Source organism: Mustelus asterias, chromosome 16 (assembly GCF_964213995.1).
Source record: "Mustelus asterias chromosome 16, sMusAst1.hap1.1, whole genome shotgun sequence".
Taxonomy (NCBI): domain Eukaryota; kingdom Metazoa; phylum Chordata; class Chondrichthyes; order Carcharhiniformes; family Triakidae; genus Mustelus; species Mustelus asterias.
The window spans coordinates 74,717,898-74,745,524 of NC_135816.1; the positions used below are offsets into that span (position 1 = coordinate 74,717,898).

The following is a 27,627-nucleotide window of genomic DNA, read 5'->3' on the forward strand; positions in this document are numbered from 1 at the left end:
AGTTACTTGCGTTGAAAATTATTTTCTGCCTCCCTCCCCTTGGCTTAGTGGGTAAAGTGTAACTGACCTGGTACATTGACCATGAGCTTCACATGATCTTGTGTCATTTAACTGGCAGGAACAAAGAAATCAGTCAGCATTCCTAGCCTGATGGTTATTCAGTGGAAAGTCCAAATTAGCGACCATGATTCAACAATACAGATTAGGCTTGGAATAAACAGAAGTAAATTATGGTTAAAGCCAGCAAGGAAGCAGTGCATGATGAGGAATGGTCTGAAACAAATGAGAAACTAGACATAAGTAGGCAGGCTGGAAAAAGTACAAAGCCAGCAAGGAATGAACTGTGGAGCCCAGAAAAACACAAGGAACTGGGAGACGAGCTGAATCGTGGAGAAAAAGAAAGGGTGGAGCTAGGTGTAAAAATTTGACCTGGCTTTGTAATGCAACAGCTTACAATACTTTAAGGGAAAAAAAAACTAGTGTTTTGATAAAACGTTTACTTCTGTCTTAAACCCTTAATGTGATTGAGCCTCTGAGTACATTGCAGTCTAAACTCCATGAAGCATGAAACAATGTCAGTGCCACTAAGATCTTACGGCACACTGAAAATTTAATGACAACACCGTCCAAGATTGTTTTTTACAAACGATTCAGTGAACCTAATGAATGTTTGATGTGTTCATATTGTGTCCATTATAATTGAGAAAATGCCCAAAAATACATCTATGAATTTAGTCCTGCAGCCTAATAAAGCATGAGACGACTCTTAAATTAATAAATCTGGTGTAAAAGTTACAAGCTGCCCACCCAGTTTATCCATGGTTATAAAAGCAGAACAAAGTATAGTGCTTAAAAATATTTGATCTCTGTGCACCTCTCTTCCCATCAATTTTCTTTGTTTTTGTTCTAAATTAAGGCAAATGAACTTTTTATTAGGAAGGCAATGCAGTTCCATGCTTTTATATTCTGCAATTTTGGTCATTGGAGCATAAACTCTGTGCATCGGGTCCCTACGTTGACATTGCCAATGGAGCATGCTTAGTTGTAAATGGAGACCTGATGACACCATCAAGATACAGGACAAGCTAGGTCTCCAGTGCTATGGTCACTAAAATGAAAATACCATCAATGGCATTCCATTCCCAGCAATATATTCCTCGTAAGAGAGAGCTGTATAAGCAAAGAATTAATTTGTTGCTGGAATGAGCATAATATCTGATGCATTGTAAAATGAGATTATTCTAGCATTAAAATCCACAAACATTCCATATTTAGAACTTATTCAAGCAGTTAGATCTGTAATGTTACCAATGCACTGGTCTAAAAAAGAATGTAACCCTGATAAATAACTCCAATAAATTACTTCCCTGAACACACACCTCATGACTAAATGTTCTCTCTCCATAACTCTCTTTATTGCTATCCTCTTGCTTTATGCCGCCATAACAGACTACAACCATCCATTTAAAGTGAGCTACCTTGATTGCCACCGTCCAATAAGACTCTTTTATAAGACTCCAATAAGACTGCTGACTCTCTTGAAGGAGAACATTTGCTCACAATCCGATCTCTTCTGACAAGATTGTACTGGGATCCAGACACTATTCTCTTATGACAACCAGTGAAAAATTAATGCTAATGCAATTTAAGCATTTTTTGAAAAAAAACATTCAGTGAACTTAATGAATGTTTGACATTTTCATACTCTGTCCAATTGAATGGAGGTACATGTTCAAAAGTACAAGAATAGACTTTTTTCATAATGCCAACCCCACTGTATCATTACAATACTGGGGAAACTTAGTGTCATCAAAAGTGATTAGTGCTGTTTTGTAGAAACAGTTGAGGGCTGAACACTATTAAAATGCTGGTACCTTCAGTACTGTACAATGCTCTCTGTAACAAAGTTTCTCTTCTGGTCAAAGCTGGTTTGACTCAACAGTAGTCAAAAGGAAAATGGTGGATAATACATCATAGCTACCAGTTTGTTTTCATTTCAGTTCTAACCTGATGTAAAGTTGTGGAAATTGCACTGGAGTTGGCCAAATAATCAAGGGTTTAACAATTGGTAACAAGTTTAAGGTGTTGTGAGGGCATAGTGGCCTGTGAAAAATGCCGAGACTTTGGAATCCTCCGAGATTGAGTGAGGCTTATTTTATTGAGAAATCAAATCTCTTGTGGAATAATGGCACGGAGTCCTGTCAAATTTGGGCTGCATGTTTTTACTACTCGATACCTAGCCAAAGTGCTTGACATTACATGTAATAGGATGGGGGTCCAGAGTGATGCAAGGTGATGAATTCAAAGCACAAAGATCTTATTTTCCTTCTGCTATATTGGTACTCATGTTAAACCAGTGTAGTAGCAATACTTGGATTATATTAGTAGCTGCAGTGCTATTAAGTTGGGCAATTAAAATGAGGCTAGAGTTAAATTCCATCTTTGCACATCCTTCAAGTACTTCGCCAGTCTTAAATGCAGGTGTAATTTCAAATGGGATGGAAAGTTTAGTCAGCTTGGCAATTGAAAGTAGGGGTAGATGTTTTCACTTTTTCTGAACAGTTGGAAATACGAATTGGGTGGGACTGTTTACTTTAAACAAGAATACTTGACCTTTCTGTATCTGTCATTTTTATAGTACCGCCTAATGGTTTGGTTGTCTACTGTGGAACAATTGTAACAGAAGAAGGCAAAGAAAAGAAAGTTAACATTGATTTTGAGCCCTTCAAACCGATTAACACATCACTATACCTCTGTGACAATAAATTTCACACAGAGGTAAGTAACTTCTGGTACTTTTTCCTTGTGCTGCCAGCTCTGTCAGTATGTTTGCAATGCATTGTTGCTTATTTCTAAGCTGTCCCTCGTGGCCCAATTGTTAATGTCGATGCCGAATTGCCCAGACCAATGAGTTCCTGGTCTGATTCCTCGTAAAGTTTAAAGTTTATTTATTATTGTCACAAGTAGGCTTACGTTAATGCTGCAGTGAAGTTACTGTGAAAACCCTCTAGTGACCGCACTCTGGCGTCTGTTCGGGTACACTGAGGGAGAATTTAGCATGGCCAATGCATCTAACCATGTATTTTGGACTGTGGGAGGAAACCGGAGCACCTAGAGAACCCCCACAATATGCAGGCTCTGCACAGGCAGTGACCCAAAACCGGAAATTGAGCCCGGGCCCCTGACGCTGAAGCAGCAGTGCTAGCCAGTATGCCACCATGTCGCCCTATTCTAAGTTTTCATCTGTTCTAAGTTGGACAGGCTGGGAAATCTCTTGATCCTGGGTGAAGGAAGACCATTCATCCAGAATTTCTCCTTGCCATCCCTCATCTCCCTGGTTGGCTAATTTTCACCTCCCCATTTCCCTGATTGTTTCGACTCCACTTCAACATCTTGTTCGGGATTCTCTTTCTGGGGAATTTACAGATTTTCATTATAAACAAGTAGCCTATTGGAGGAAGAAAAACATTATACACGTTTCACTTGGTATCATCACTGTTATAATGTAGTAAAAGTAGCAGCCCTTTTGTGCACAGCAAGCTCCCACAAACAGCTGTGTGATTGTGAACATGTTTTCAGCTGTTGTTTGAGGGTTAAATGGGACATGAAGGAGAGGGCCCCGGCTTTTCAAAATGCTCCCATGGGATCTTTTATGTCCAGCTGATAGGAGGCGAACAAGTTCTCAGTTGAATGTCACAAGTGAAAGAATGCATCTCCAATATTGCAACACTTCCTCAGTTCTGGGAGTGCCCGTCTCAATTATGTAGTCAAGTTGCTGGATGGGATTTGAGCACTCGAGCTTCTGCTGAGTGACAAGTGAAACCACTTGTTGAATGTGACCTGAGTACCCTTGGCAAACTAATTCTGCTCACTGGGTCAGCAGGCTCTTTGGTCCAGGTTGAGTAAATTATTCAGTACCATCTGCGTCTTGAGATCTGTCCTTTACAAATGGATATTCTCCAATGGATATTTTGGATGTTGAAATTGTTTATTTTGCTTTTCTTGAAAGGCTCTCACTGCGCTATTGTCAGATGACAGCAAATTTGGGTTCATCGTAATTGATGGTACTGGGGCTTTGTTCGGTACTCTCCAGGGTAACACGCGGGAGGTACTACACAAGTTCACTGTGGATCTACCAAAGAAGCACGGTAAGGAGGGAGCCACAAACCTATGGTTAAAACTTCTGAGAAACCTCCTGTGTCTTTTCGCCAGTGAAATTTTGAATTTAACTTGAATATTGTCAGATTGTGAGGAGGAAAGTTGAAACAATTCAGCCAATTCCGATTCCTATTCCATCTGAGTTGACACAGCTACAGTTTGTATCTAGTCAGGAGCAGGATTTCAGGCTCGCTTTCCTCCTGCTCAACATATTCAGGGTCCTAAGATCAAAGTTGAGGAACTTTATTGCTGAGATCAACTAACCCAATATAACAGGACCCAAAGCTTTGATCTGCGTTGTTTCCTACATAATTAGCTGATTTAATCATCAGGGTGCTATGAAGAGATGAGGTTGGTCTCATGCATGTTCGTGTATTTTAAAATGCATATTTAGACAAACTGGAGTACAGAAATTTCTATATTCTCTAAGGTGTACTGATGAGACAAAATTGTTACAAAAACCAGCACCATATTTGAAGCTGGGATTAAGGATCATTAGCTGAAAGGGTCAGATGGGCAGAACTGATTTCAACTCTTTTTAGGACTGTTATCGCTGTTCCTATATTTGTACTTTGCCAAATAGTTGTATGTCAGTACAGGTTCAGTTAATGTGGATACATTTGACTAATCTGAAACCGTTTTCTTTATGTTCTCATTTTGTTTTGTAACAGGGTGTGCCCAACTATGTCCTGGGAGCCCCAGCAATCCAGCCCACATAACCCAATCCACTCAGATATTTGCATCTCTAATGGGAACTCGGTCATCAGCTGGGCTCCATTATGTGCCTCAAAATGACGGGAAGGGCAAAATCTTTGGGTAGAGTCTGAGCTGAGAAGATGTCTTTTTACCCAAATTGTTATTTTCCAGCCATTCTGCCATCCACTTGCCTTTTGTTGCCTGTCTTTTATTTTAATATGATGCCTGAATTCGTTTTAAAATGTTCATGAGGGACAAAACAGAAGATGTATTCAGTTAAACGTTGATGATAAAATGAGTAGAAGATACAAGGCCACTGAAGCTTGGTCTCGTTCAGCTTCTTGCAGGGTAGTTAATCTCATGGCACATTTGTGAGGTAGTGTCGGGGGGGGGCTATTCCACCTACTTCGTAGAACTAATGGAACTCGGGCTAATGTTTGAAAAACCTTTCCTAAAGTCAGCCCTCTGAGAATGGCCAGTTTCAGAGATGAGCAGTAAATTACACTCCCATCACACTCTTGATATACAGCCACAACTTTGTAACCTTCTGGTCACACATTGCAGTGAGCTCTGCTGATGTCTGACTTTTGCATAGAGCCTCTGTTATCTGCTGTTTGCCCAGCATGGGTTGAACCCCAAGTTTATCAGTGTCCAATGACCAGTTAATGATTATCTTCCTGGGTGTGGCAGACAAGTGTGTTCTATTTGGACAGGATATACTTCAATTTGCTCTGCCTGACGTTGGAAGATTGTCACCAAGCCAGCAATTGGTGGTTACATCGGCAATTGATATCTGCACTCAGCAGTTTTCTCTAATTTTCTATGTGCTAGTAAGAGCCCAATCAGCTTAGGGGACTTTAGGTGGAATGCTGGTCTTCTGTCTACTTGCTGTAATGGTTAAGTTGGTCATAGCTGAAGGAGCAGCTAGTATTTGTACCAGTACTTTGTTGGCGGGATGCACCATTAACAAGTTGAATTCCAAGAATAACCTGCACAATGGATACTAAGGAATTAACTTGGAAAGCGTTAAGCTTGGTCCTGCCAGGCTTTACTCAATTGTCTGGACTTCAGTAAATAGGGTGTCTCTTTACTGGTAGTGTGTGTACTCTGTATAAAAGGCCATCAGAAACTACCTGTTTGGTTTGGAGACTGTTGCTCATTGTGATCAGTTTCAATACATATCAAATACTCATGTGGCTGAAAGGTCACTTCATTATTTAAGAAGGGTAGGTGAGTGAAATGATGAAATTATAGACATATTAGTGCTAATTAGTGAGAGCTAGCATGAATTTGTAACGGGTAATGTCAAACAAACCAAGTTAATTATTTGAGATGGGAACAAATATGGTAGATAAAGGATTCCCAATGGATGTTATTTATGTGTCTTCCAGAAGGCATTCAAGAAGATTCCACCTAAGAGACTTTAAAAAGCACATATGGAATTGAAGGCAACGTGTTGACTTGGCTAGGAAATTGGTTAGGAGGAAGGAGGCATAGAGTCGGGATAGTGGGTATGTACTCAAATTGGCAGGATGTGACCAGTGGTGTCCAAATGACTTGGGTGGTGTATATTTATTAAAGACACTGTTAGTTGGTACAGCATATTGTGTAGGTGAGAACTGAAAGTCAGTGGGCAAAATTGTGATCATCCATTTTGGACCCAAGATCAGAATATTTTCTAAGTGACAAGAAGCTAGGAACTGTGAATGAGCAGAGACATTTAGGAATTCAAGTACACAGTTAACTGAAAGTAGATGCAAACACACAATTTAAAAGGCTAACAGAATGTCGGGCTTTATCTCGTGAGCTGGAATTCAAAGCTACAGAAGTTATGCTACAATTATACAACGCTTTGGTTAGACTACATCTGGGGCACTGTGCTCAGTTCTGGACATTGCACTTTCAGAAAAATGGCCCAGATTTTGAGTGAAGCCACTGATTGCGCTGAGAATTTCAAACTTATCAAGTTCATTGTCTGCAGTGACAATTTCAGCTACTTGCTGCAGCATGATCCATCAACAAGAGGATTGGTCGCGAGATCTTCCAGCAGGGCACATTTTTGGTGATACTATGTGCATTAAGAGTCTCAAATGAACAATATAGAGTCCTACAGTGCAGAAGGATGCCATTTGGCCTATCGAGTCTGCACTACCACAATCCCACCCAGGCCCTATCCCCATAACCCCATGCATTTACCCCTAGCTAGTCCCCTGACACTAAGGGAAATTTAGCATGGCCAATCCACCTAACCTGCACATCTTTGGGAGAGGAAACCTTCCCAAACACACAGACATGGGGAAAATGTGCAAATTCCACAGTGATCCAGGCCGGGAATCAAACCCGGGTCCTTGGCTGAGAGGCAGCAGTGTTAACCACTGTCACCGTGCCACCCACATTGAGGACAGCCTACAATATGCCCACTGCTCAAAAAATTTCCATTGAATCTACTTGCACCACCCTTATGTTAAGATCTGGGGATGTGCTCCTGTGGTAGGGGCCAGATGAGAGGGCTTTTCCTTTTTGATTATAGCCAACTTGTCCCATTCAGAACTAGCTATAACAACTGAAATGTTTTAATAATATTAAACCCACATGTTGAACAATCACGAGGGCAAAGGAGCCCACACATCAGTTCTAAGTTATATATTTGAAGGCTGAGTCGAATTAGCTTCCAATTCATATGAGAGGATGATAAACCAATTCCAGAAATTTGGTAATTTTTCAGAAGATGATTAAAAAAATACAACTTATTTTTAAACTAGGCTGTACTTTTAAAGATAAAGGGGTGTGGGAAAGTTAGTGTTTTTATCATCCATTTGAAAGGCTGATTAGTTTTGGTGCTGTGTTGACACAGCTTGGGGAGACTCATTAAATTTAACAAACTCCCATGTAATCATTCTCAAATAAAAACGAGAATTTAAACTCAAATTGTATTTTATCTCAATTTGTGTGCACGAGTTCAACTTGCCTTTCTCCAAATCCACTTGTAGTCTGAACCCATATTTTAACTAAACTTTCAATTAAAACAATTTATATATTACATTTTTTTACACATTATGCTGGAATAACTCCATGGCAATAGAAGATATTTTCATTTATTAATATTTAGTGAGTTTTATTACTTTGAATGCAGATTGCAGAAAGTAATCGCATTTGCTTGTATTTTAAAATATGACAGCCACTTAGTGTTTTATGATTAATACAAGTTCAATAAATGAATTTCTTTTCAGCCATTCATGTTGATTCTCTACCAATTTGTTGTTTTTATTCATGGGAGGTGGGTATTACTGGCTGGGAGCCTTTATGGCCCTTCCCTGATTGCCCTCCACTTCATTTTAAGAGTCAACTACATTGTTGTGGATCTGGATTCTTATGTAGGCCAGACTAGGTAAGGATGGCAGATTTTTTTCCCTAAAGGATATTGGTGAACCAGATGGGCTTTTATGACAATCAACCATGGATTTTAATTCCAGATTTTTACTGAATGGATTTGAACATAGTGTCCCAAATGTTGACCTGCCAATACCACTATGCCACCACCTTTGTGTATTAATTTCCCTCAAAACATGATTGTGGGCGGCTAAATTTTGTGCATGTATTCTGAGCAGGCTCTGTGGCTGCTGATATCAGCTCTAAATAAATCGGTGTTAAATCCAGCTCCAGTTGTGGGCTCTGAGGCTTCTCCTGAACCCATTGAGATGCATTGAGACATGCAGTTTTCAGCACAAGTGGGATTGGTGGATGTTGATGCTCTATTCCAACTTCCAATACTGACAAATGTCTTTGTGCTTGATGCTATTGGAAACTCAAAATTTGGGCCATTATATTGACTTTGGAGGGCCACGGATTCAGCAGAATGATAGAAAGTTAAATGAACAGGAGTTTTTAAATGTTTTAAAGGAGTTAGAAATTTCCTATGGTGTGGAGTCCAGATTAATGGGAAGTGCTCTTCAATATGGTGATGTCAGAGAATACTACTTCACAAAAGGTTCTGGAAATCTGACTCAGTTCCTCTGCGCACAAGTTGCTGAGACTGGTGGGTGGGCTCCAATTAAGAATTTCAAAACAGATTTTTAGCACAGAACTAATGTGGGGTAGGTTCAGTTAAAGATATGCAATGACAAAAGTAAAATACTGCAAATGGTGGAAATTGGAAATAAAAACTTGCAAAACTGAAAATACTCAGTTAATGTCTTAGATCAATCTTTTTGTGTCCAAATTGGAAAAAGTTGAGACAAGTTTTAGACAAGCACACAAACAAAGTGGTGAGGGAAAAGCAACAACAAAGAAGGCAACCTGAATAGGGGAGAAGACAGGAAATATTAGATGACAAAATAGCATCTGTCCTTAACCCAATTGCTGGCAGTATATAACAGAACTGACTAATGGTTCCACCCAAAGCATTGCTCAAATGCTGATTAACCAATGCATGGCTCAGTTTGTCCCATGGTTTCTGGAGAGCCAGAGTTCAGTGACCTGTTGGGGTTGAGTGCTCCACTCACTGGGGAGAATGCTGCATTTTACTGATGCCTTCCCTTGGACAATGAATTAAACTGATGCCCTGTAAAGGTGCTCAGATGGGTACTAAAGATCCCAGAGCATTATCTGAAGAGCGAAAATGTTTTGTGTCCTGGATAACTTCCAACACAGTAAAATAACGTTGGCCCCTTATTCGAATGCAATGCCATTCACAAGTTAGCAGCTGTTTTTGAGAAGACATTGAATTCTGCAGTAATTCACTGTGCTTCCCTGCGTGAAGCTTTTCAGACATGCAGTCAGTAAAGTTGAAGTCTTGCTGTGCATTTCTAGCATTTCTGTTTCCTGCAGTTTCTCGACTAGTTGACAGTTGTGGACACGGTTTTTCTTAAAGTAGACTTTTAAATCCAAACATTTTGTGCTTAAAGGCAGAGGAGGTCAGTCCGCCCTGCGTTTTGCTCGTTTGAGAATGGAGAAGAGACATAACTATGTACGGAAGGTGGCGGAGACGGCTGTACAACTGTTCATCAGCAGTGACAAGGTCAACGTGGCGGGTCTCATCTTGGCTGGTTCAGCTGATTTCAAAACTGAGCTCAGCCAGTCCGACATGTTTGATCCGGTAAGCTGAATATTAACTGTGCACTAAGTAAATTGGGCAATGCATCAAATTGCTTGTCAAATTCCGCATCTCTAAACACTTCTACAAGATCTGATCAGCTAAAAGCTATTTATTTCTGTAAATATTCAAAGGGAGAATGGATTTTGTACACTAATTTGGAAAGTTGCTACTTTATCCTGGAACTGGGTTTGAATGTAAGGCAGACTGGAGACTGAATGTGAATTGTACCTTTGCTTCCATCACCACCCCTGCATCCACCTTCCTTCGGGAAAAAGATACAAAAGTCTGAGGTCACGTACCAACCGACTCAAGAACAGCTTCTTCCCTGCTGCTGTCAGACTTTTGAATGGACTTACCTTGCATTACCTTTATCTTTCTCCACACCCTAGCTATGACTGTAACGCTACGTTCTGCACTCTCTTGTTTCCTTCTCAATGAACAGTATGTTTTGGCTGTATAGTGCGTAAGAAACAATACTTTTTACTATGTTAATACATGTGACAATAAATCAAATCAAAAGTCACTTCGAACATGAACATGTTTTTACAGATTTTGCATTTCACTTAAATTTGGCTTTTAGGAGCTTAGGGGCAAGAGTTTGACCATTTCTTGAGGCTGTTTCATCATTCATTCAGATCATAGCTGATCTGTGACTCAATTCCATATTTCCACCTTTGCCTCATTTCTTTTTGGATAACAAAGCTCTATCAACCTCAGATTTAAAATGAATCTATTTGTCTGTTTTTATTGTGATTTCTGAGAGGTTTGAGTCTTGCTGCTGCTTCCTTGTGTGGCGATGATTCCTGCTGAAAGCACTGCCTTCTGTGTGCTCTCCAGCATCAGAAAGTAAGCCCCACAATTTCGTTCAGTTCCCCCCCAATTTGGTTCATGTTATAGAACCTTCACGTGTGAGACTAGGTTATCGTGGACAGTATTGTAACTGAACTCGATCCTTTCCTCACCGGGCAGCCAGACATGTGAACTTTCCAAACTGGAGTTACTAGATAACCATCAAGAGGGGAGCCCTGGCCCAGAATAGGTTTGGATTTTAATCCCAGCAGTATTGAAACTAATTGTTCCTCAACCTCTGCACAGCCTGTAAACAGCTAGCTCAGCACAGATCAGGAATTGAAGCTGTAACTTTGTTAGTCTGTAACTAAGCTGAACAATGTCTGTGATCACTAGGCCGTGTTTAATATAGATTGCAAAAAAAGGCTCTTTATGCACTGTATTACAGCTTTCACTGTGTAACCTGCTTTTTTCCCTTTTTAATTTTCGCTTTGATTTGAATTCCTTTTATCAACTTATTTGAAAAAAAAACTGGGTGGAATTTACAGGAAGATAAACTCCTGAAGTAAGACAACTTGCAGAGGAGTGATTGTGAAATCTGGAGCCCCAGGGGTTTCCAGTAGCACTGGGAACAGATATTACACTGGATTTGGTTCAGAAAGAATGGATCCAGATTTTTAATCAGTAGGGGAATTAAGAGTTGAGGAGTGAAGGCAGGAAAGTGCAGTTAGTGAGTGTTAAATTAGCCATGATCTTATTAAACGGTGGAGCAGGCTCAAAGGGCTGAATGACCTACTCCTGTTCCTATTTCTTATGGTCTTGTATCACACCTGATCCAAAATAAGACAGGCACACAACAGTTTTGTTTGATGGAGGGTTGGAGATTGTGCAGTGTAGGTATTTTTAAATTACATCTTATTCAAGTCTGCTTTATTTTAATTCCCCTCATTCTTTCAACCCTCCCAACCTAATATTTTATCTCTCTGGTACTGTTTTGGGATAACTGTGTTTTCGGTGGATTTTTGAAAATGGTTGTCTCATTTTAAATCTTCTTGCCTTTTGTGCACAGCGATTGCAGAGCAAAGTACTGAAACTGGTAGACATCTCCTACGGAGGTGAGAATGGTTTCAATCAAGCAATCGAACTATCTGCTGAGGTCTTGTCCAGTGTGAAGTTCATTCAGGAAAAGAAATTAATAGGTGAGAAATTCCTGGTATGATTCAATATAAATTGATTAGATTAAAACAAAATTTGCATTTACATGGTGCCTTTTGCAACCTTTGTCAAAACACTTCAGCCAGTGAAATACTTTTGAAGTAGCCACTTGTTGTAATATTGTATTTCCTACATTATTGTTGTAACGTAGGAAATATGGCAGCCAATTTATGCATAGCAAAATCCTACAAAGTGCAGTGAGATAATGACCAGATGATCTGGTTTAGTATTGTCCATGGCAGTGAATATTTGTCGAAGTACTGGGGAGAGCTTACCCTGCTCTTGTTCCAGTAGCTCATCTGAGAGGGTAGACCCAGTCTCACTTTAACATCTCACCTGAAAGGCAGCACCTCTGACAGTGAGTGCAATGCTTCATTGCTATTGCAGTGGAGTGTGTCAGCCTGAAGTGAGATTGCAGCCCAAAGTCTCCTGATTTTAAAGTGGATGAGGTGATATCTGTCAGTGTTGGTATATGTTAAGGTGAGACATTTTAATTTTTAAGTATATCAATGGTGAAAAGTAATCAAGTCTCATGCACCAGGTCAAACATGGTCAATGTAACCTCCTGCTGATTATCATGGACCACTACCCCCACCACTTGGAGGAAGCACTGGGATGGCAAGGTCGCAGAATGTACTTTGGGTAGGGGGTTCAGTGCCCATCACTACGTGGCTCAGCAGCACCACTACCAGTTGAGCTGGTTGGGTCCTAAAGGACATAGCTGCTAGACTGGGAGGGACTGCAGCAGATGGTGAGAACCAACAAGAGGAATAAACCTACTTGACCTAATTCTGACCAACCTGCCGATCGCAGATGCGTCTGTGCATGACAGTATTGGTTGAAATGACCAACGCAGACTTGTTAAGACTAAATGTCATCTTCATGTTCAGGAAACAGACTATCAAGTTGTGTGGCACTACCACTGCTAAATGGGATAGACTTCAAACAGGCCTAGCAACTGAAGACTGGGCATCCATGAGGTGCTGTGGGCCATCAGCTGCAGCAGAATTATACTCTACCACAATCTCGAACTCCATTGCCAGCCTATACCCCATTCCACCACCAAGCTGGGTAGATCAACTCTAGCTCAGTGCAGAGTACAGTTGGGGGGGGGGCGGGGGGGGGGTGCATGCAAGAAGCACCACTAGCCATACCTAAATTAGGTATCAACCTGGTGAAGTTACAACGCAGGACTACATGAATGCCAAAGAGCTTATAAGTGGCATGTGATAGAGCTAAGTGATCCCACAACCAACGGATCAGAGCTAAGCTCTGCACTCCTGTCACATCCATCCATGAATGGTGGTAGATAATTAACTCACTGGAGGAGGAAGTTCCACAATATCCTCACCGTCACTGACGGAGGACCAAGCACATCACTGCAAAAAGATAAGGCTGAAGCATTTGCAACAATTTTCAACCAGAAGTACTGAGTGGATGATCCATCTCGGCCTTGTCCTTAAACCCCAAGCATCACAGATGCTAGTCTTCAGCCAATTCAATGCACACAATCAATATTAAGAAATGGCTGAGGACACTGTAAAGGCTATAGGCTCTAACACTATTCCAGCAATGGGCGGCATGGTGGCACAGTGGTTAGCACTGCTGTCTCACAGTGCCAGGGACCCAGGTTCGATTCCCGGCTTTGGTCACTGTCTGTGTGGAGTTTGCACATTCTCCCCGTGTCTGCGTTGGTTTCCTCCGGATGCTCCGGTTTCCTCCCACACTCCAAAGATGTGCAGGTTAGGTCGATTGGCTGTGCTAAATTGACCCTAGTGTCGGGGATTAGCAGGGTTAATATGTGTGATTACGGGGATAAGGCCAGGGTGGGATTGTGGTCGGTGGAGACTTGATGGGCTGAATGGCCTCCTTCTGCACTGTAGGGATTCTATGACCTAATGGTACTGAAGTCACATGTTGCAGAATTAGCCACGTCCCTAGCTAAGCTGTCCTGCACAGCTACAACATTGGCATCTCCCTACTGGTGATGTGGGAGAAACTCACTAGGTATGTCCTGTACACAAGAAACAGGACAAATCCATCCTGGCCAATTACCGTCCCAACAGTCTACTGGTTGAAGTCATACCTGGCACATAGGAAGGTGTTTGTGGTGGTTGGAGGTCAGTCATTTCACTTCCAGAACATCAGTGTGAGAGCTCCCCAGAGTAGTGCCTGAGGCCCAACTATCTTCAGCTGCTGCTTGACTGTCCTTCTGTAATGGGGATGTTGGCTGATTGTGCCATGTTCAGCACCATTCGTGGCTCCACAACTGCTGAAGCAGTTCGTGTCCAAATGCAGTAATACCAGGACAATATCTGGGCTTGGGCTGACAAATGGCAAGTGTCATTTGTGCCACAAGTGCCAGGACAATCTGGGGGTTGCCATTGGCCAGAAATGGAACTGGACTAGCTGTATAAATACTGTGGCTACAAGGGACCAGGAAACTTGTGCTGAGTAATTCCCACCCGCCCCAACCCACCCCAAAAGTCTGTCCATCTCCAAGGCACAAGTCAGGAGTGTGATGGAATATTCTCCACTTGCAGCTTCAACAAAAGAAGCTCAACACCATCCAGGACAAAACAGTCTGCTTGATTGACACCCATCCACAAACATTCACTCCACTGATGCACAGTGACACTAGTGTGTACCATCTGTGTGATCCACTGCAGAAACTCACTAAGGCTTATATGGGACTTCCAAGCTCATGACCAATACCAACTAGAAGCAGCAGATACATGGGAACAGCACCACTTGCACGTTCCCCTTCAAGCCTCACGCCATCGTGACTTGGAAATGCGTTGTTGTTCCTTCACTGTCACTGGGTCAAGATCCTAGAACTCCCTCCCTGACAGCACTGTGGGTGTACTTGCACCACATGGACTGCAGTGGTTCAAGAAGGCAGCTCATCACTACAGCGCTAATTAGGGATGGCCAATAAATGCTGCCCTAGCCAACAATGTCCCCAACCCTTCAATGAACATTTAAAAACCAAATGTTTTGATTGTTGTACACTGATTAACAATTTTTCAGGTCATTGGTCATTGCCATACACAGACTTATCAGCAGTTGGTGGTACTCCACATCAGTGGAGGAGGGAGTGAATATTTGAGGGTGGTGTGTCAATCAAGCAGACTGTTCTGTCCTGGATGGTGTTGAGATTTTGGGCAGGCTTTTTTGGGGCAGCCTGGTGGCACAGTAGTTAGCACTGCTGCCTCAGTGCCAGGGACCTGGGTTCGATTCCCGGCTTGGGCCACTGTGTGGAGTCTGCACGTTTCCCCATGTTTGCATGGGTTTCCTTTGGGTGCTCCGGTTTCCTCCCACAATCCAAAAGACATGCTGGTTAGGTTGATTGGCCATGCAAATTCTCCCTCAGTGTACTTGAACAGGCGCCAGAGTGTGGCGACTATGGGATTTTGACAATAGCTTCATTGCAGTGTTAATATAAGCCTACTTGTAACTATTAAATAAACTTTTTTGTAGCCGTAGACTCTCAAAATTATGCTGCCCTAGCCCCTCCCTATGTGTATCCTGGCAGTTCTGTTACTGGTGCTGGTGTCTATTATATTTTTGTTGGAATGCTCAGCTGTAGCATTAAGTAACAGTGTCTTTTTAAAACTTAGGGCGATACTTCGATGAAATCAGCCAGGACACGGGGAAGTACTGCTTCGGAGTGGATGACACGCTGAAAGCGCTGGAGATGGGTGCAGTTGAGATCCTGATAGTTTATGAAAATCTGGATATAATGCGATATGTACTTCGTTGTCATGGCACAGAAGGTATTTGGCGCTCTCTTGTCAATTCTTCAGCATCATATTGATCTCCATTGAATGGAGTTAACAACAAGGTGTGATAATGTGATGTGGCATTTGGGCTAGAAGAGGCAGACTTACTAACTGTCTTCTAATTTCCTAGAAGAGAAAATCTTATACCTGACACCTGAGCAAGAGAAGGATAAATCTCATTTCACGGACAAAGAGGTACAATTTCATTCTCTACAAATAGGCTAAAAGGCAGTTGTTTGAGACTTTGTTATAAAGTTTGATCTTTAAAAGTTTAAAACTCAGTGTGTAGAGTTGCAAACAGTGAAGTGAAAGGTCACTTTTTTCCCCCCATTCCTGTAGCGACTTACATTAAGATGTAATCATAGAAACCCTACAGTGCAGAAGGAAGTCAAACAGCCCATTGAGCCTGCACCGACAACAATCCAACCCAGGCTCTATACCTGTAACCCCATGTATTTACCCTGCTAGCTCCCCTGACACTAAGGGTCAATTTAGCACGGGCAGTCAACCTAGTCCACACATCTTTGGGAGGAAACCAGAGCACCCGGAGGAAATCCACGCAGACATGGGGAGAATGTGCAAACTCCACACAGTCACCCAAGGTCCGAATTGAACCCGGGTCCCTGATGCTGTGAGGCAGCAGTGCTAAACACTATGGCACCGTATCACCCATAATCACTTGAGAGCTTGTGCATTATTTGTAGATTAGCATATATAATTTGCAGTTACACAGTATCTTTAAACAGTGTTCCAAGGTGCTTTACTGATGTATAAGAAAAAAAAATGATAGTGAGCCAAAGAGGAAATATTAGGACAGATCTCCAAATATTTGATCAAGCAGGAGAAGAGAGGGGTGAAGATGTTCAGGGAGTAAATTCCAGAGGACTGAGGTTGAGAGCGAATTCTATATTGGCGAAGGTGTAGCCACCAGTAATAGGGCGAATCAAGTTGGGATTACATCAAAGGTCACAATTGGAAACTACAAGGTACTTGTCGGTCAGGCAGTTGAACTGTAAAGATGAAGTCAAGTGCATATACTTGTGAATCTTGTTGAAAAGAGTTTTCTTCACTCAGGACACAGCCAAATTTCAAACAATTTGTACTATAACAGATTGGTTGGCAAGTCAATTCTGGCTGAGGCGTTGCCATGGAGAAAGCAATGGGGAAACTAGGCTCCACCTCCTGGATAATGTTTGAAAAAGGAGCAAGGCGTGAGTGTGCTCCTTTTGTTTGCAGAGAATTGGTCCCTGCGTATGACTATGTCACTTTTACCAAGTGTGACTGCGCCTCTGAGCTGGATTGATACTCTTAAACTCTGCGCTTGTATGATGATAGGCTGTACATCCTGACAATTGGCTGATCAAATTCAAACAGACGTGTTTCTTTGGTTGTTAATGATAGGCAGAGTACATACTCGCCCGTGCCTGCAAAAACCAAAACAAAGTGTCTACTGTTACATGTGATCACATAATTGGCAGAATTTGAACAATCCTGAGTGCGCTAGCCAGCAACCAATTCAAGATAATCAGTTAAGCTCATAATACGGCTGTTACATTTTCTAGATGTAACATACCTTCATACACAGGATGTTCTCTGCAAACAAAAGCCTTGCCCCATTTTTGAATTATCCAAGAGCTGGGGGAGCCATATTTCCCTTTTGCTTGACTGATCCAAGTTGTCTTGCAAATCAAGAACACCCTCCTCTCCTGTAGTATAAATTGTTGTTTTTTTGAATTTTGGTATTGTTGCCTTTTTCCTGATGAGTGCAAGTTGAAAAGCTTCAGCAACATTTAAGTTCTGTATTGACAAGTGGTTGTTTACATGCACGAGTGGGAATACACGGGCCTTTTTTCTTCCACCTTGATCAGAGGAGTAACTCATTGACAGTAGGGACTAATTTTGTTAATGAAGCACTTTGCTAGTTGCCTGAAATTTATGCGCACCCATCCTGATTTTTTTTTTTTTAGTTTCTGTCCACTATGGAGGACCCAAGGTAATAAATCTATTTATAGCTTAGTCAACACTGGTTAGCGTTACTATAGATTTTGTCCTAACAAATCTCAGTTCATAGAACATAGAACAGTACAGCACAGAACAGGCCCTTCAGCCCACGATGTTGTGCCGAGCTTTATCTGAAACCAAGATCAAGCTATCCCACTCCCTGTCATCCTGGTGTGCTCCATGTGCCTATCCAATAACCGCTTAAATGTTCCTAAAGTGTCTGACTCCACTATCACTGCAAGCAGTCCATTCCACACCCCAACCACTCTCTGCGTAAAGAACCTACCTCTGATATCCTTCCTATATCTCCCACCACGAACCCTATAGTTATGTCCCCTTGTAATAGCTCCATCCACCCGAGGAAATAGTCTTTGAACGTTCACTCTATCTATCCCCTTCATTTTATAAACCTCTATTAAGTCTCCCCCTCGGCCTCCTCCGCTCCAGAGAGAACAGCCCTAGCTCCCTCAACCTTTCCTCATAAGACCTACCCTCCAAACCAGGCAGCATTCTGGTAAATCTCCTCTGCACTCTTTCCAGCGCTTCCACATCCTTCTTATAGTGAGGTGACCAGAACTGCACACAATATTCCAAATGTGGTCTCACCAAGGTCCTGTACAGTTGCAGCATAACCCCACGGCTCTTAAACTCCAACCCCCTGTTAATAAAAGCTAACACACTATAGGCCTTCTTCACAGCTCTATCCACTTGAGTGGCAACCTTTAGCCTTGGGGTTTTCCTTGATCCGACCCACCAAGGACTTCTCATGTCCCCTCCGAGCTCTCCTAAGCCCCTTTTTCAACTCATTCCTTGCTAACTTGTAACCCTCAATCGAATTATCTGAACCTTGTTTCCTCATCCCTACATAAGCTTCCCTCTTCCTTTTCATAAGACATTCCACCTCTTTCGTGAACCATGGCTCCCTCACTCGGCCATTTCCTCCCTGCCTGACAGGGACATACCTATCAAGGACAGCCCAGTATTTGTTCCTTGAAAAAGTTCCACTTTTCATTAGTGCCTTTCCCTGACAGTTTCTGTTCCCATCTTATGCCCCCTAATTCTTGCCTAATCGCATCATAATTACCTCTCCCCCAATTGTAAACCTTGCCCTGCCGTACGGCCCTATCCCTCTCCATTGCAATAACAAAAGACACCGAATTGTGGTCACTATCTCCAAAGTGCTCTCCCACAACCAAATCTAACACTTGGCCCGGTTCATTTCCCAGTACCAAATCCAATGTGGCCTCACCTCTTGTCGGCCTATCTACATATTGTGTCAGGAAACTCTCCTGCACACACTGCACAAAAACTGCCCCATCCGAACTATTTGACCTACAAAGGTTCCAATCAATATTTGGAAAGTTAAAGTCCCCCATGACAACTACCCTGTGATCCCCACACATATCCATAATCTGCTTAGCAATTTCTTCCTCCAAATGTCTTACTATTTGGGGGCCTATAGTAAACTCCTAACAACGTGACTGCTCCTTTCCTATTTCTAACCTCAGCCCATATTACCTCAGTGTGCAGATCCCCCTCGAAGTGCCTTTCCGCAGCCGTTAAACTATCCTTGATTAACAATGCTACTCCTCCACCTCTTTTACCGGCTTCCCTCCACTTACTGAAACATCTGGATTGAGTGGCATGCCTTATGAGGATAGGCTGAGGGAGCTCGGTCTTTTCTCCTTGGAGAGACGTAGGATGAGAGGAGACTTAATAGAGGTAGATAAGATGTTGAGAGGCATAGATCGGGTGGACTCTGAGGCTTTTTCCCAGGGTGGAAATGGCTGCTACGAGAGGACACAGGTTTAAGGTGCTGGGGGGTAGGTACAGGGGAAATGTTAGGGGGAAGTTTTTCACACAGAGGGTGGGTGGGCAAGTGGAATCGGCTGCCGTCAGTGGTGGTGGAGGCAAACGCAATAGGGTCTTTTTAAGAGTATCCTGGATGAGTACATGGGACCTAATAGGATGGAGGGTTATAGGTAGGCCTAAAAGGTAGGGATATGTTCGGCACAACTTGTGGGGCCGAAGGGCCTGTTTTGTGCTGTAGTTTTCTATGTTTCTATCTATACCCCGGAACGTCCAACAACCATTCCTGTCCTTGTTCTACCCACGTCTCCATAATGGCCACAACATCGTAGTCCCAAGTACCAATCCACGCCCCAAGTTCATCTACCGTGTTCCGGATGCTCCTTGCATTGAAGTCGACACACTTCAACCCACCTTCCTGTCTACTGGTACCCACCCTTGACCTTGATACCTTCCCCAATACCTCACCACCCTCAACACTGACTTCTGGACTACAACTCCTTTTCCCACTCCCCTGACAAATTAGTTTAAACCCCCCTGAAGAGCCGTATCAAATTTCCCTCCCAGGATATTGGTGCCCCTCTGGTTCAGGTGCACCCTGTCCTGTTTGTACAGGTCCCACCTTCCCCAGAATGTGTTCCAATTATCCACGTATCTGAAACCCTCCCTCCTACACCATCCCTGCAACCACATGTTTAACTGCACTCTCTCCCTGTTCCTCAACTCGCTATCACGTGGCACCGGTAACGTACCAGAGATGACCACATGTTTTGTCTTGGCTCTCAGCTTCCAGCCCAGCTCCTGAAATTCCTGTTTTAAATCCCCGTCCCTTCCCTTACCTATGTCGTTGGTACCAATGTGTACCATGGCTTGTGACTATTTCCCCTCCCCCTTAAGAATCCGGAAGACACTGTCCGAGACGTCACGGACCCTGGCATCCGGTAGGCAACATACCATCCGTGAGTCTCTTTTGCTGCCACAGAACCTCCTGTAACTAACGGGTCCCCAATACCTATTGCCTTCCTGCTCTCCCCCTTACCCAAGCCACAGAGATGGGCACAGTGCTAGAGATCCTCTCACTGCGGCTCACCACTGGTATGTCGTCCCCCTCAACAGTATCCAAAGCGGAATACTTGTTGCTAAGGGGAACGACCACAGGGGATCCCTGCACTGACTGCTTCCTCCCAGCCCCTCTCTCCATCACCCATCTATTTTCATTCCTCGGAGTAACTGTATCCCTAAAGCTTCTGTCTATGGCCACCTCTGCGTCCCTAATGATCCTAAGTTCATCCAACTCCAGCTCCAGTTCCCTAACACGGTTTTGGAGGAGCTGCAGATGGGTGCACTTCCCACAGGTGTAATCAGCCATGTATGGATGAAATGAGGGCAATCTGGATTGAGTCTCATTATGGTTCTCCCTGTTAAAACATTTACAGATCCTTTATTTAAGTGAGATGGTATATTCATGTAAAAGCTGATATTGTCGACTGTGATACTGTTCATCTCATGGGCCAATTCTGGTTACCAAAACCCTCAACTCAAGGTCTGAACATGGATGTAGTAACATTATGTAGTTTAAAGGTGAATAATTTTGCTGAAACTTTTGAAAGTAGTCCCAAATCTATATAAAAGTAAAATTTATTCTTTTTTTTAAAATAAAAATTTAGACTGGACAGGAACATGAACTGATAGAAAGCATGCCCCTCCTGGAGTGGTTTGCCAACAACTACAAAAAATTTGGCGCTACACTGGAGATCGTCACAGACAAGTCACAAGAAGGATCCCAGTTTGTGAAAGGCTTTGGTGGGATTGGTGGTAAGAGCTGCATGTTCAAGCTGTGAATTGTATAGCCCTCCCTAGCTAACTAAATGATTGCTGTTTCATTGATGTAATACCTACTTTCTACACGTAAAAGCAGTAAATGCCATATTGCTGGGTCATTACATTCAAGTGGGGACAAATGGGTTTATTTACAAGATAATCACACAGCAGTAATATTTTACAAGGCACTATTAATGCATGTGGCAAATAAAGACTGAATTTCTGAAAAAATATTAAATATCACTCTGAGGCGTTTCTTGCGCAGTTCATGAATTAAACTAAACTGGGAAAATAGATTTTAACATCAAACTTTAAAAAAAACCTTATGGACATTAATTTTAAGGCATTAATTAACTTGTTCTCTTGACATCCCCAATAGTAGGTTGGCTGATACAGCTGGTAATCCTACCTCATCCCCACCACTCTGCAACCATGCCCATTTTGTTTCTTCAGAAAGAACTCTTCAAAATGCAGCTAATGAAAATACAACAAAACTTGCTCCAACTTATAAATCAAAGAAAGGATTTAATAAAGAAGCATCATTACTCCAAACCTGGGGCCTCGCCTGGCCACTCCAAGCTCCTCACAATTCTACATAGTTCCGTATTTATAGTGAATCAGCTGGTCAGCTGTCTATTACATCACTCTGTAATTGGTTCCATGGTTTACTGGGTCAGTTGACCCTTACATCTTGTTCCCATTGGTCACATTACACTCGATACAAAGTTGTCACCGGTTCCATTCTAACATATATTAACCTTTCACAGAAACACCAGCCTTCGCCTTCGAACAAACTTCAACTAATTAATTTCTGATTAGACTCATTGTCTTCAAAGCAAACAAACAAATCTTGTTGAAACTGGATGAATCAAGACTATTCTGTATAAGCTAACCCCACTGTTCCCTCATCCCAGTTCTCATCTGTTCAGTCAGTGTAAAGTCTGATATTTGCAATGAAGCATTACTGATTTTGTTGTGCTTTGATCGGACAGCAACAAATACTGGAGATGAAGGTGATAACTGTTTATCAAATGTACAAGACATCCAGAACTATCTCTTCAGAAAATTTGTTGTGCATAAATTAGCTGCATTGTTTCATGCATTTCTAACAGTGACTATTTGGTTGTCTGTAAAAGGCTTTAGGATACTCTAAGGCTATGAAAGGTGCTATGTAAATGAAATCTTTTGTTTAAAACAGGTATCCTGCGGTACCGTGTGGACTTTCAAGGTATGGAATACCAGGGAGACGAAGATGACTTTTACGACCTGGACGACTACTAGGTAGATTGGACTAGGTCTGGTTACAGGTGCCTAACCCTCCAGCATCCAACCCAAGGAGTGAAGATCCACAGCGGAATAATCAATCCCTGCCTTAGAACAGACATTTACACAACTTGTGATACTCTAAATACATTGGAGATGGTGAATTTAAAAAAAAAATAACACTCTTCGATTTGTCATAGTGTCAATACAGCAGCAACACCAAACTACTGTGTTCCTAATGCCAGTTTGGACTAATCTTTTGAGAAATTTCTTTTTTTTTTTAATTTTTACTTCAATGGGACTTTTGTTGCTGTTGTATTTTATGAAATTCAGATTTTTTTACCTCCATATGTAGAGGCAAATAATAAAAATGGAATGCTATCGAACTTCATTTCTGCAGGCTGAATGGAGATGAGCTCTCTGTTTTCCCCCTTGGAGAGAGTTTCTATATTAAAAAAGACAACTTGAGTAACTTGTGCAGTGTATGACCCCATTTACATGGGTAATATTGAGCCATGGCTGTACATGAGGGGGAGGGGGTAGAATAAGGCCTTTGTCATGCAAGTAATTAAAGTTAATCTCTTTGAAATAAAGCTGGGGGGGGTGGGGTGGGGGGCCGGAGCGAATTTTCAGATTCGCGACCAATTTTTTTTGGCTTCCGCCTTTGCGGAGGGAGTAGGAAAGAATCCCTCAAGCCTTTTATAAAAAGAAAGTTTAAAAAAAAAGGGGGTGGTTTAAGTAGCATTTTGTCTGCTGCTAGGTATTGCCAGGATGGGTGCTCGCAATATCTAGTGGTGTTAAAAGGTGCTGTATCCCCGAGCAATATTTGTACCTGCGGTGGTCTCAATGGTTTTGGACAAGAGTTCCCATTCAGTTGTATTAACAAAGGATTTCCTTTGGCTGCTTGCGAGTCGAGAGCCAGTAAGTTCTAACTTTGGGACCCGTGGTGGTTTTGATCTAGATGGACATGTATTGTATTAACTTAGGATCTGCTCCATATTGGGGTTTATTGTTGGTACAGTACGAGCATGAACTGGGCGTACCTTTGGGATCATGCTGCAGGACACAGCCTCTGCCGCACAAACTGCAAATTGGAAAATTGCTGTCTGTGTATTCCTTCGAAACAACCCCAATTCTAGCAAAGGCATCCAGGCACCATCATCCACTCATCAGATGCAGGTATCACATTTCCATTGGGGTTTGAGTTCCTGTTGAGACAGTGCAAGGAAGCTCAAATTTAAACTCCTGGTGTAATGATCCAGCAAACTGGACGGACGGGGGGTTAAGGCTGTTGTTATTGAACCAGAGCAATTGAAGAGGAACATTGTTTTTAATCAAACTAAACTGGTTAAAATAGAACATTAAAACCACACAGAGCAGTGAGGTCACATTAGTACAAAGGGAGTGTCTATGAACATTGAAATTAGGCTGGAGCTGAACTGAATTGTTGAACAGGCATTGATTGGGGAATAGATGGAGAGCAAATGTCAAATGAAAGTCTTGTTGAGCAACCTGTGGATTGGATCTACTATTCCTTGGCCTGCCTGAAGCAGTTGCTTGTTAATACAATTGAGGAAAGGACATTAGGATTATTAACTGGGTTGTATCATTTGTCACATTTCAATAATGAATTCTGAAAAGTGCAGTGAAGTTCTGTAAGTTGCAGGTCTGATAAGTCAATGTATATTTTTACATTGCACATGGTATATTGTTCTGAGTGCTTGCAACATGCACGATATATATGTTGGAATCAAACCTATTTCTGTTAACCTGTGGAGTCTTTTGTTGGAAAGAGGAAGGCAGTGATTTTTCTTATTATTCAGCGAGGCTGTGATTGTGTTGAGATGTGGTCTTATTTATCAAATAATGGGGGAGGTAGTTTCTGATTAGCATTTTCAACAACACATCACCTCCTTCAAGCTCCTTAATTCTGTTCCAGTGTGTACAGTGCAGTTCACTGGACACTAATATAAATTAGGTTTTGTTTCCTCTCTGACAACTATTCAATGCACAGCACCATTGCCATTAATCAGCAAGAGCCTCCACCTATTCCATATCAGCTACTTTACAGTGTAACTCGTATATGGTTCCCAAAGTCTATTTCTAACTAGATGTATATTTAATTTAATACAATTATACACTGTAGAAAGTTGTCGATTTAAAATCAGTTTTTCACTATGCTTCTGTTCAAGATTAGAATGTTAAGTTTTTCAAAAACCCTCTGAGAACTGAAATCCGTTTGCAGCTTTTGAAATGTGCTTTTCTGTCAAAACATCCAAAAGTAGTTTTCTGTTTTAAATGAATTTCTAATGCTGAATATATAAAATAGAATTAAGAAAGCAAATGTGCAGATCATGAAATGATTGCAATTCTGTTTGTCATGTTGGCCTTTGAAGTTTTCAGTACTCGGAAGGATTTGTGGAGAACTTGCATTCACTTTAAGTGCAAAAATGCAACGTCCTCCTATTCGTGCTCCCCAGCTCCTGTTCAAAAGAGAGAATTGTGCTGGACCATGCTTTTAGCACTGGGTTGCTCAAACTGTGTAAATGGGGCCATTTTGATACATAAACCAGAAGAATATATATATATATAAATAAATATATATTTACTTTTTCAAATAGCCCACTGCTTGGTATAAGAAGTATGCATTGGAAAGTATGCAGCTCCTTTTGTAGTTTTAATGTTTACTATTTAAGTTTGGAAATGATGCCAAAATGTTTTTTGTATTTCTTTGACCAATGTATTCTCCTGATATGGAAGTGATCTGTTGAATTCAGAGAAAAGGGGTCGATCTCAGCTTTCGTGCACTACAGCCTCTGCAGAAAGATTCCAAGCAGCAACTTGGTGTTGTGATGTACAGAAATGGAGAAGAGTATTAAAACCATATTTAAGAATATCATTGGTTTGAGCGTTGTTATTTTGGGTTGTGTTAGTAGGACTTAAGATTGTTGCTTATGCAATAGTTTGCAAGGGCAATGTGTAACTGGACAGTACAGAGTAGATGATGCCATGTTTTATCATCAGTCTGCAGTATCAGCTGGGGACAATAGTTAACGATTGGTCCAATTCCCCTTACCTCCCTCCCCAAAGCAGAGGAGAATGAAACCAGCTTTCTGGCCACTTGCTCCATGATACTGACTAGACAGTGCTGCTATGGTTATTGGGTGAGGTCAGGATCAGCTCTGATGCCCCATGTCAAATTGTACATTGTGTTTGGTGTGTAGAATTGTGCATGAGGAACAGGCACTTGAGTGATATATAGGGTGATCCCCACTCCAAGGAGAATACAAGCAAACTGACTAATAACAAATAGCTGGTGCTGACTTCATTGGGATTCATTCAGTAAATTTTACCCAATATGCATGACTAAATGCATCTTCATTTCCACTGATGTGCAAGTAGTGATAGAATCCAGCATCAATATAGACGGATGTCATTCAACCAGTGTTTCCTCGCCCACTCACTTTACAATTCATTTCTCCCTTCCTATTGTTCCATTAACTCAATCGTATCCTAAGAACAGGTTTAAAATATAACTGTCACCTCCACATGTTACTGGGTCAGAAGGGTGTATGTGATGCTTGCAAATGTACAAATATATTTAAACTTTTGCGTGGCATGGGCCAGGTGAGAGGGGAAGGGAGCTGCACACAATGTGAGGCTTACACCTTGCTGTCAGTGAGAAAGTAGAGTGGTTGAACAGGTTAGCTAATATTGTGCACAAATGTTAAATCACTACTTTTAGCTGTGCATGTATTTGTGCAAAGCAATAATTTTTATAACTTGCAACAGGCCATTAAGCTGGCATGCCTGCAGGTTTAATAATTATCTGATCATTTTGACTTGCATTTGCCCACATAGGTCAGACTTCTGAGTATTTATGCTTCTGATTTTGTGCTAGCAACTCTTGTGCAACGAGCTCCAAAAACCAGGAGCTCTCCTGTGAGCAGGGGAAACAGAAATTACAGGACAGGAGAAAGCTCCATAAGAATGCAAAGCCAATGATCTCCCAGGCTGAAGTCAGCATTTTGGAAAACAAGGTCTTGTTTTTGGAGAATCCCAGTTCTACCACGCACTGAGATGATGATTGGCATCTCACCTTTGTTTTCCTATCTGTACTGCATATCCTTTGATGCCTTTGACACAAAAGCTGTTGATCTCAGTCTTTAAGTTTATAATTCACCGTCAACCTATGCACCTATTGGGAAGTGATGGAATCCTAGGTTTCCACTGTGTAGAAAAAGTAATTTGTGTGTCTCACACCCAATACCGGCATAAAGATATTTCAGATTTTAACACCATATTTTTTTGAAAAATTAACAGATTTAAGATGGCCACTGCAAATTGGGTTACATGACGGCATTAACTTCACAAGGCCCTGAAACATGAGCATGTCATCCGACAATTCATACATCTCTTTAAGAGTCATAGAGCCATAGAGGTTTTACAGCATGGAAACAGGCCCTTTGGTCCAACTTGTCCATGGCGCCATTTTTTAAAAACCCCTAAGCTAATCCCATTTGGCCCATATCCCTCTATACCCATCGTACCCATGTAACTATCTAAATGCTTTTTAAAAGATAAAATTGTACCCGCCTCTACTACTACCTCTGGCAGCTTGTTCCAGGCACTCAACACCCTCTGTGTGAAAAAATTGCCCTTCTGGACACTTTTGTGTATCTCCCTTCTCACCTTAAACCTATGCCCTCTAGTTTTAGACTCCTTTACTTTTGGGAAAAGATATTGACTATCTACCTTGTCTATGCCCCTCATTATTTTAGACCCCCATAAGGTCACCCCTCGGCCTCCTACGCTCCAGAGAAAAAAGTCCCAGTCTATTCAGCCTCTCCTTATAACTCAATCCATCAAGTCCCGGTAGCATCCTAGTAAATCTTTTCTGCACTCTTTCTAGTTTAATAATATCCTTTCTATAATAGGGTGACCAGAATTGTACACAGTATTCCAAGAATGGACGGTCAACAAACTTTTTGTCTCACT

General features: G+C 41.9%; 1 protein-coding gene across 1 annotated transcript in view; it reads left to right on the forward strand.

Annotated features, from left to right (window-relative positions):
* The window catches only part of LOC144505251 (eukaryotic peptide chain release factor subunit 1), a 64,647-nt gene extending 41,632 nt beyond the window's left edge, over positions 1 to 23,015 (forward strand). The window contains exons 3-10 of the mRNA XM_078231288.1: positions 2,639 to 2,778; positions 4,010 to 4,148; positions 9,759 to 9,949; positions 11,808 to 11,937; positions 15,574 to 15,729; positions 15,866 to 15,930; positions 21,213 to 21,360; positions 22,565 to 23,015. Of these exons, the coding sequence (XP_078087414.1) occupies positions 2,639 to 2,778; positions 4,010 to 4,148; positions 9,759 to 9,949; positions 11,808 to 11,937; positions 15,574 to 15,729; positions 15,866 to 15,930; positions 21,213 to 21,360; positions 22,565 to 22,647 (1,052 nt within the window). The 3' untranslated portion in view covers positions 22,648 to 23,015. The remainder of the gene's footprint in view (positions 1 to 2,638; positions 2,779 to 4,009; positions 4,149 to 9,758; positions 9,950 to 11,807; positions 11,938 to 15,573; positions 15,730 to 15,865; positions 15,931 to 21,212; positions 21,361 to 22,564) is intronic.
* Positions 23,016 to 27,627: the final 4,612 nt, after the last annotated feature.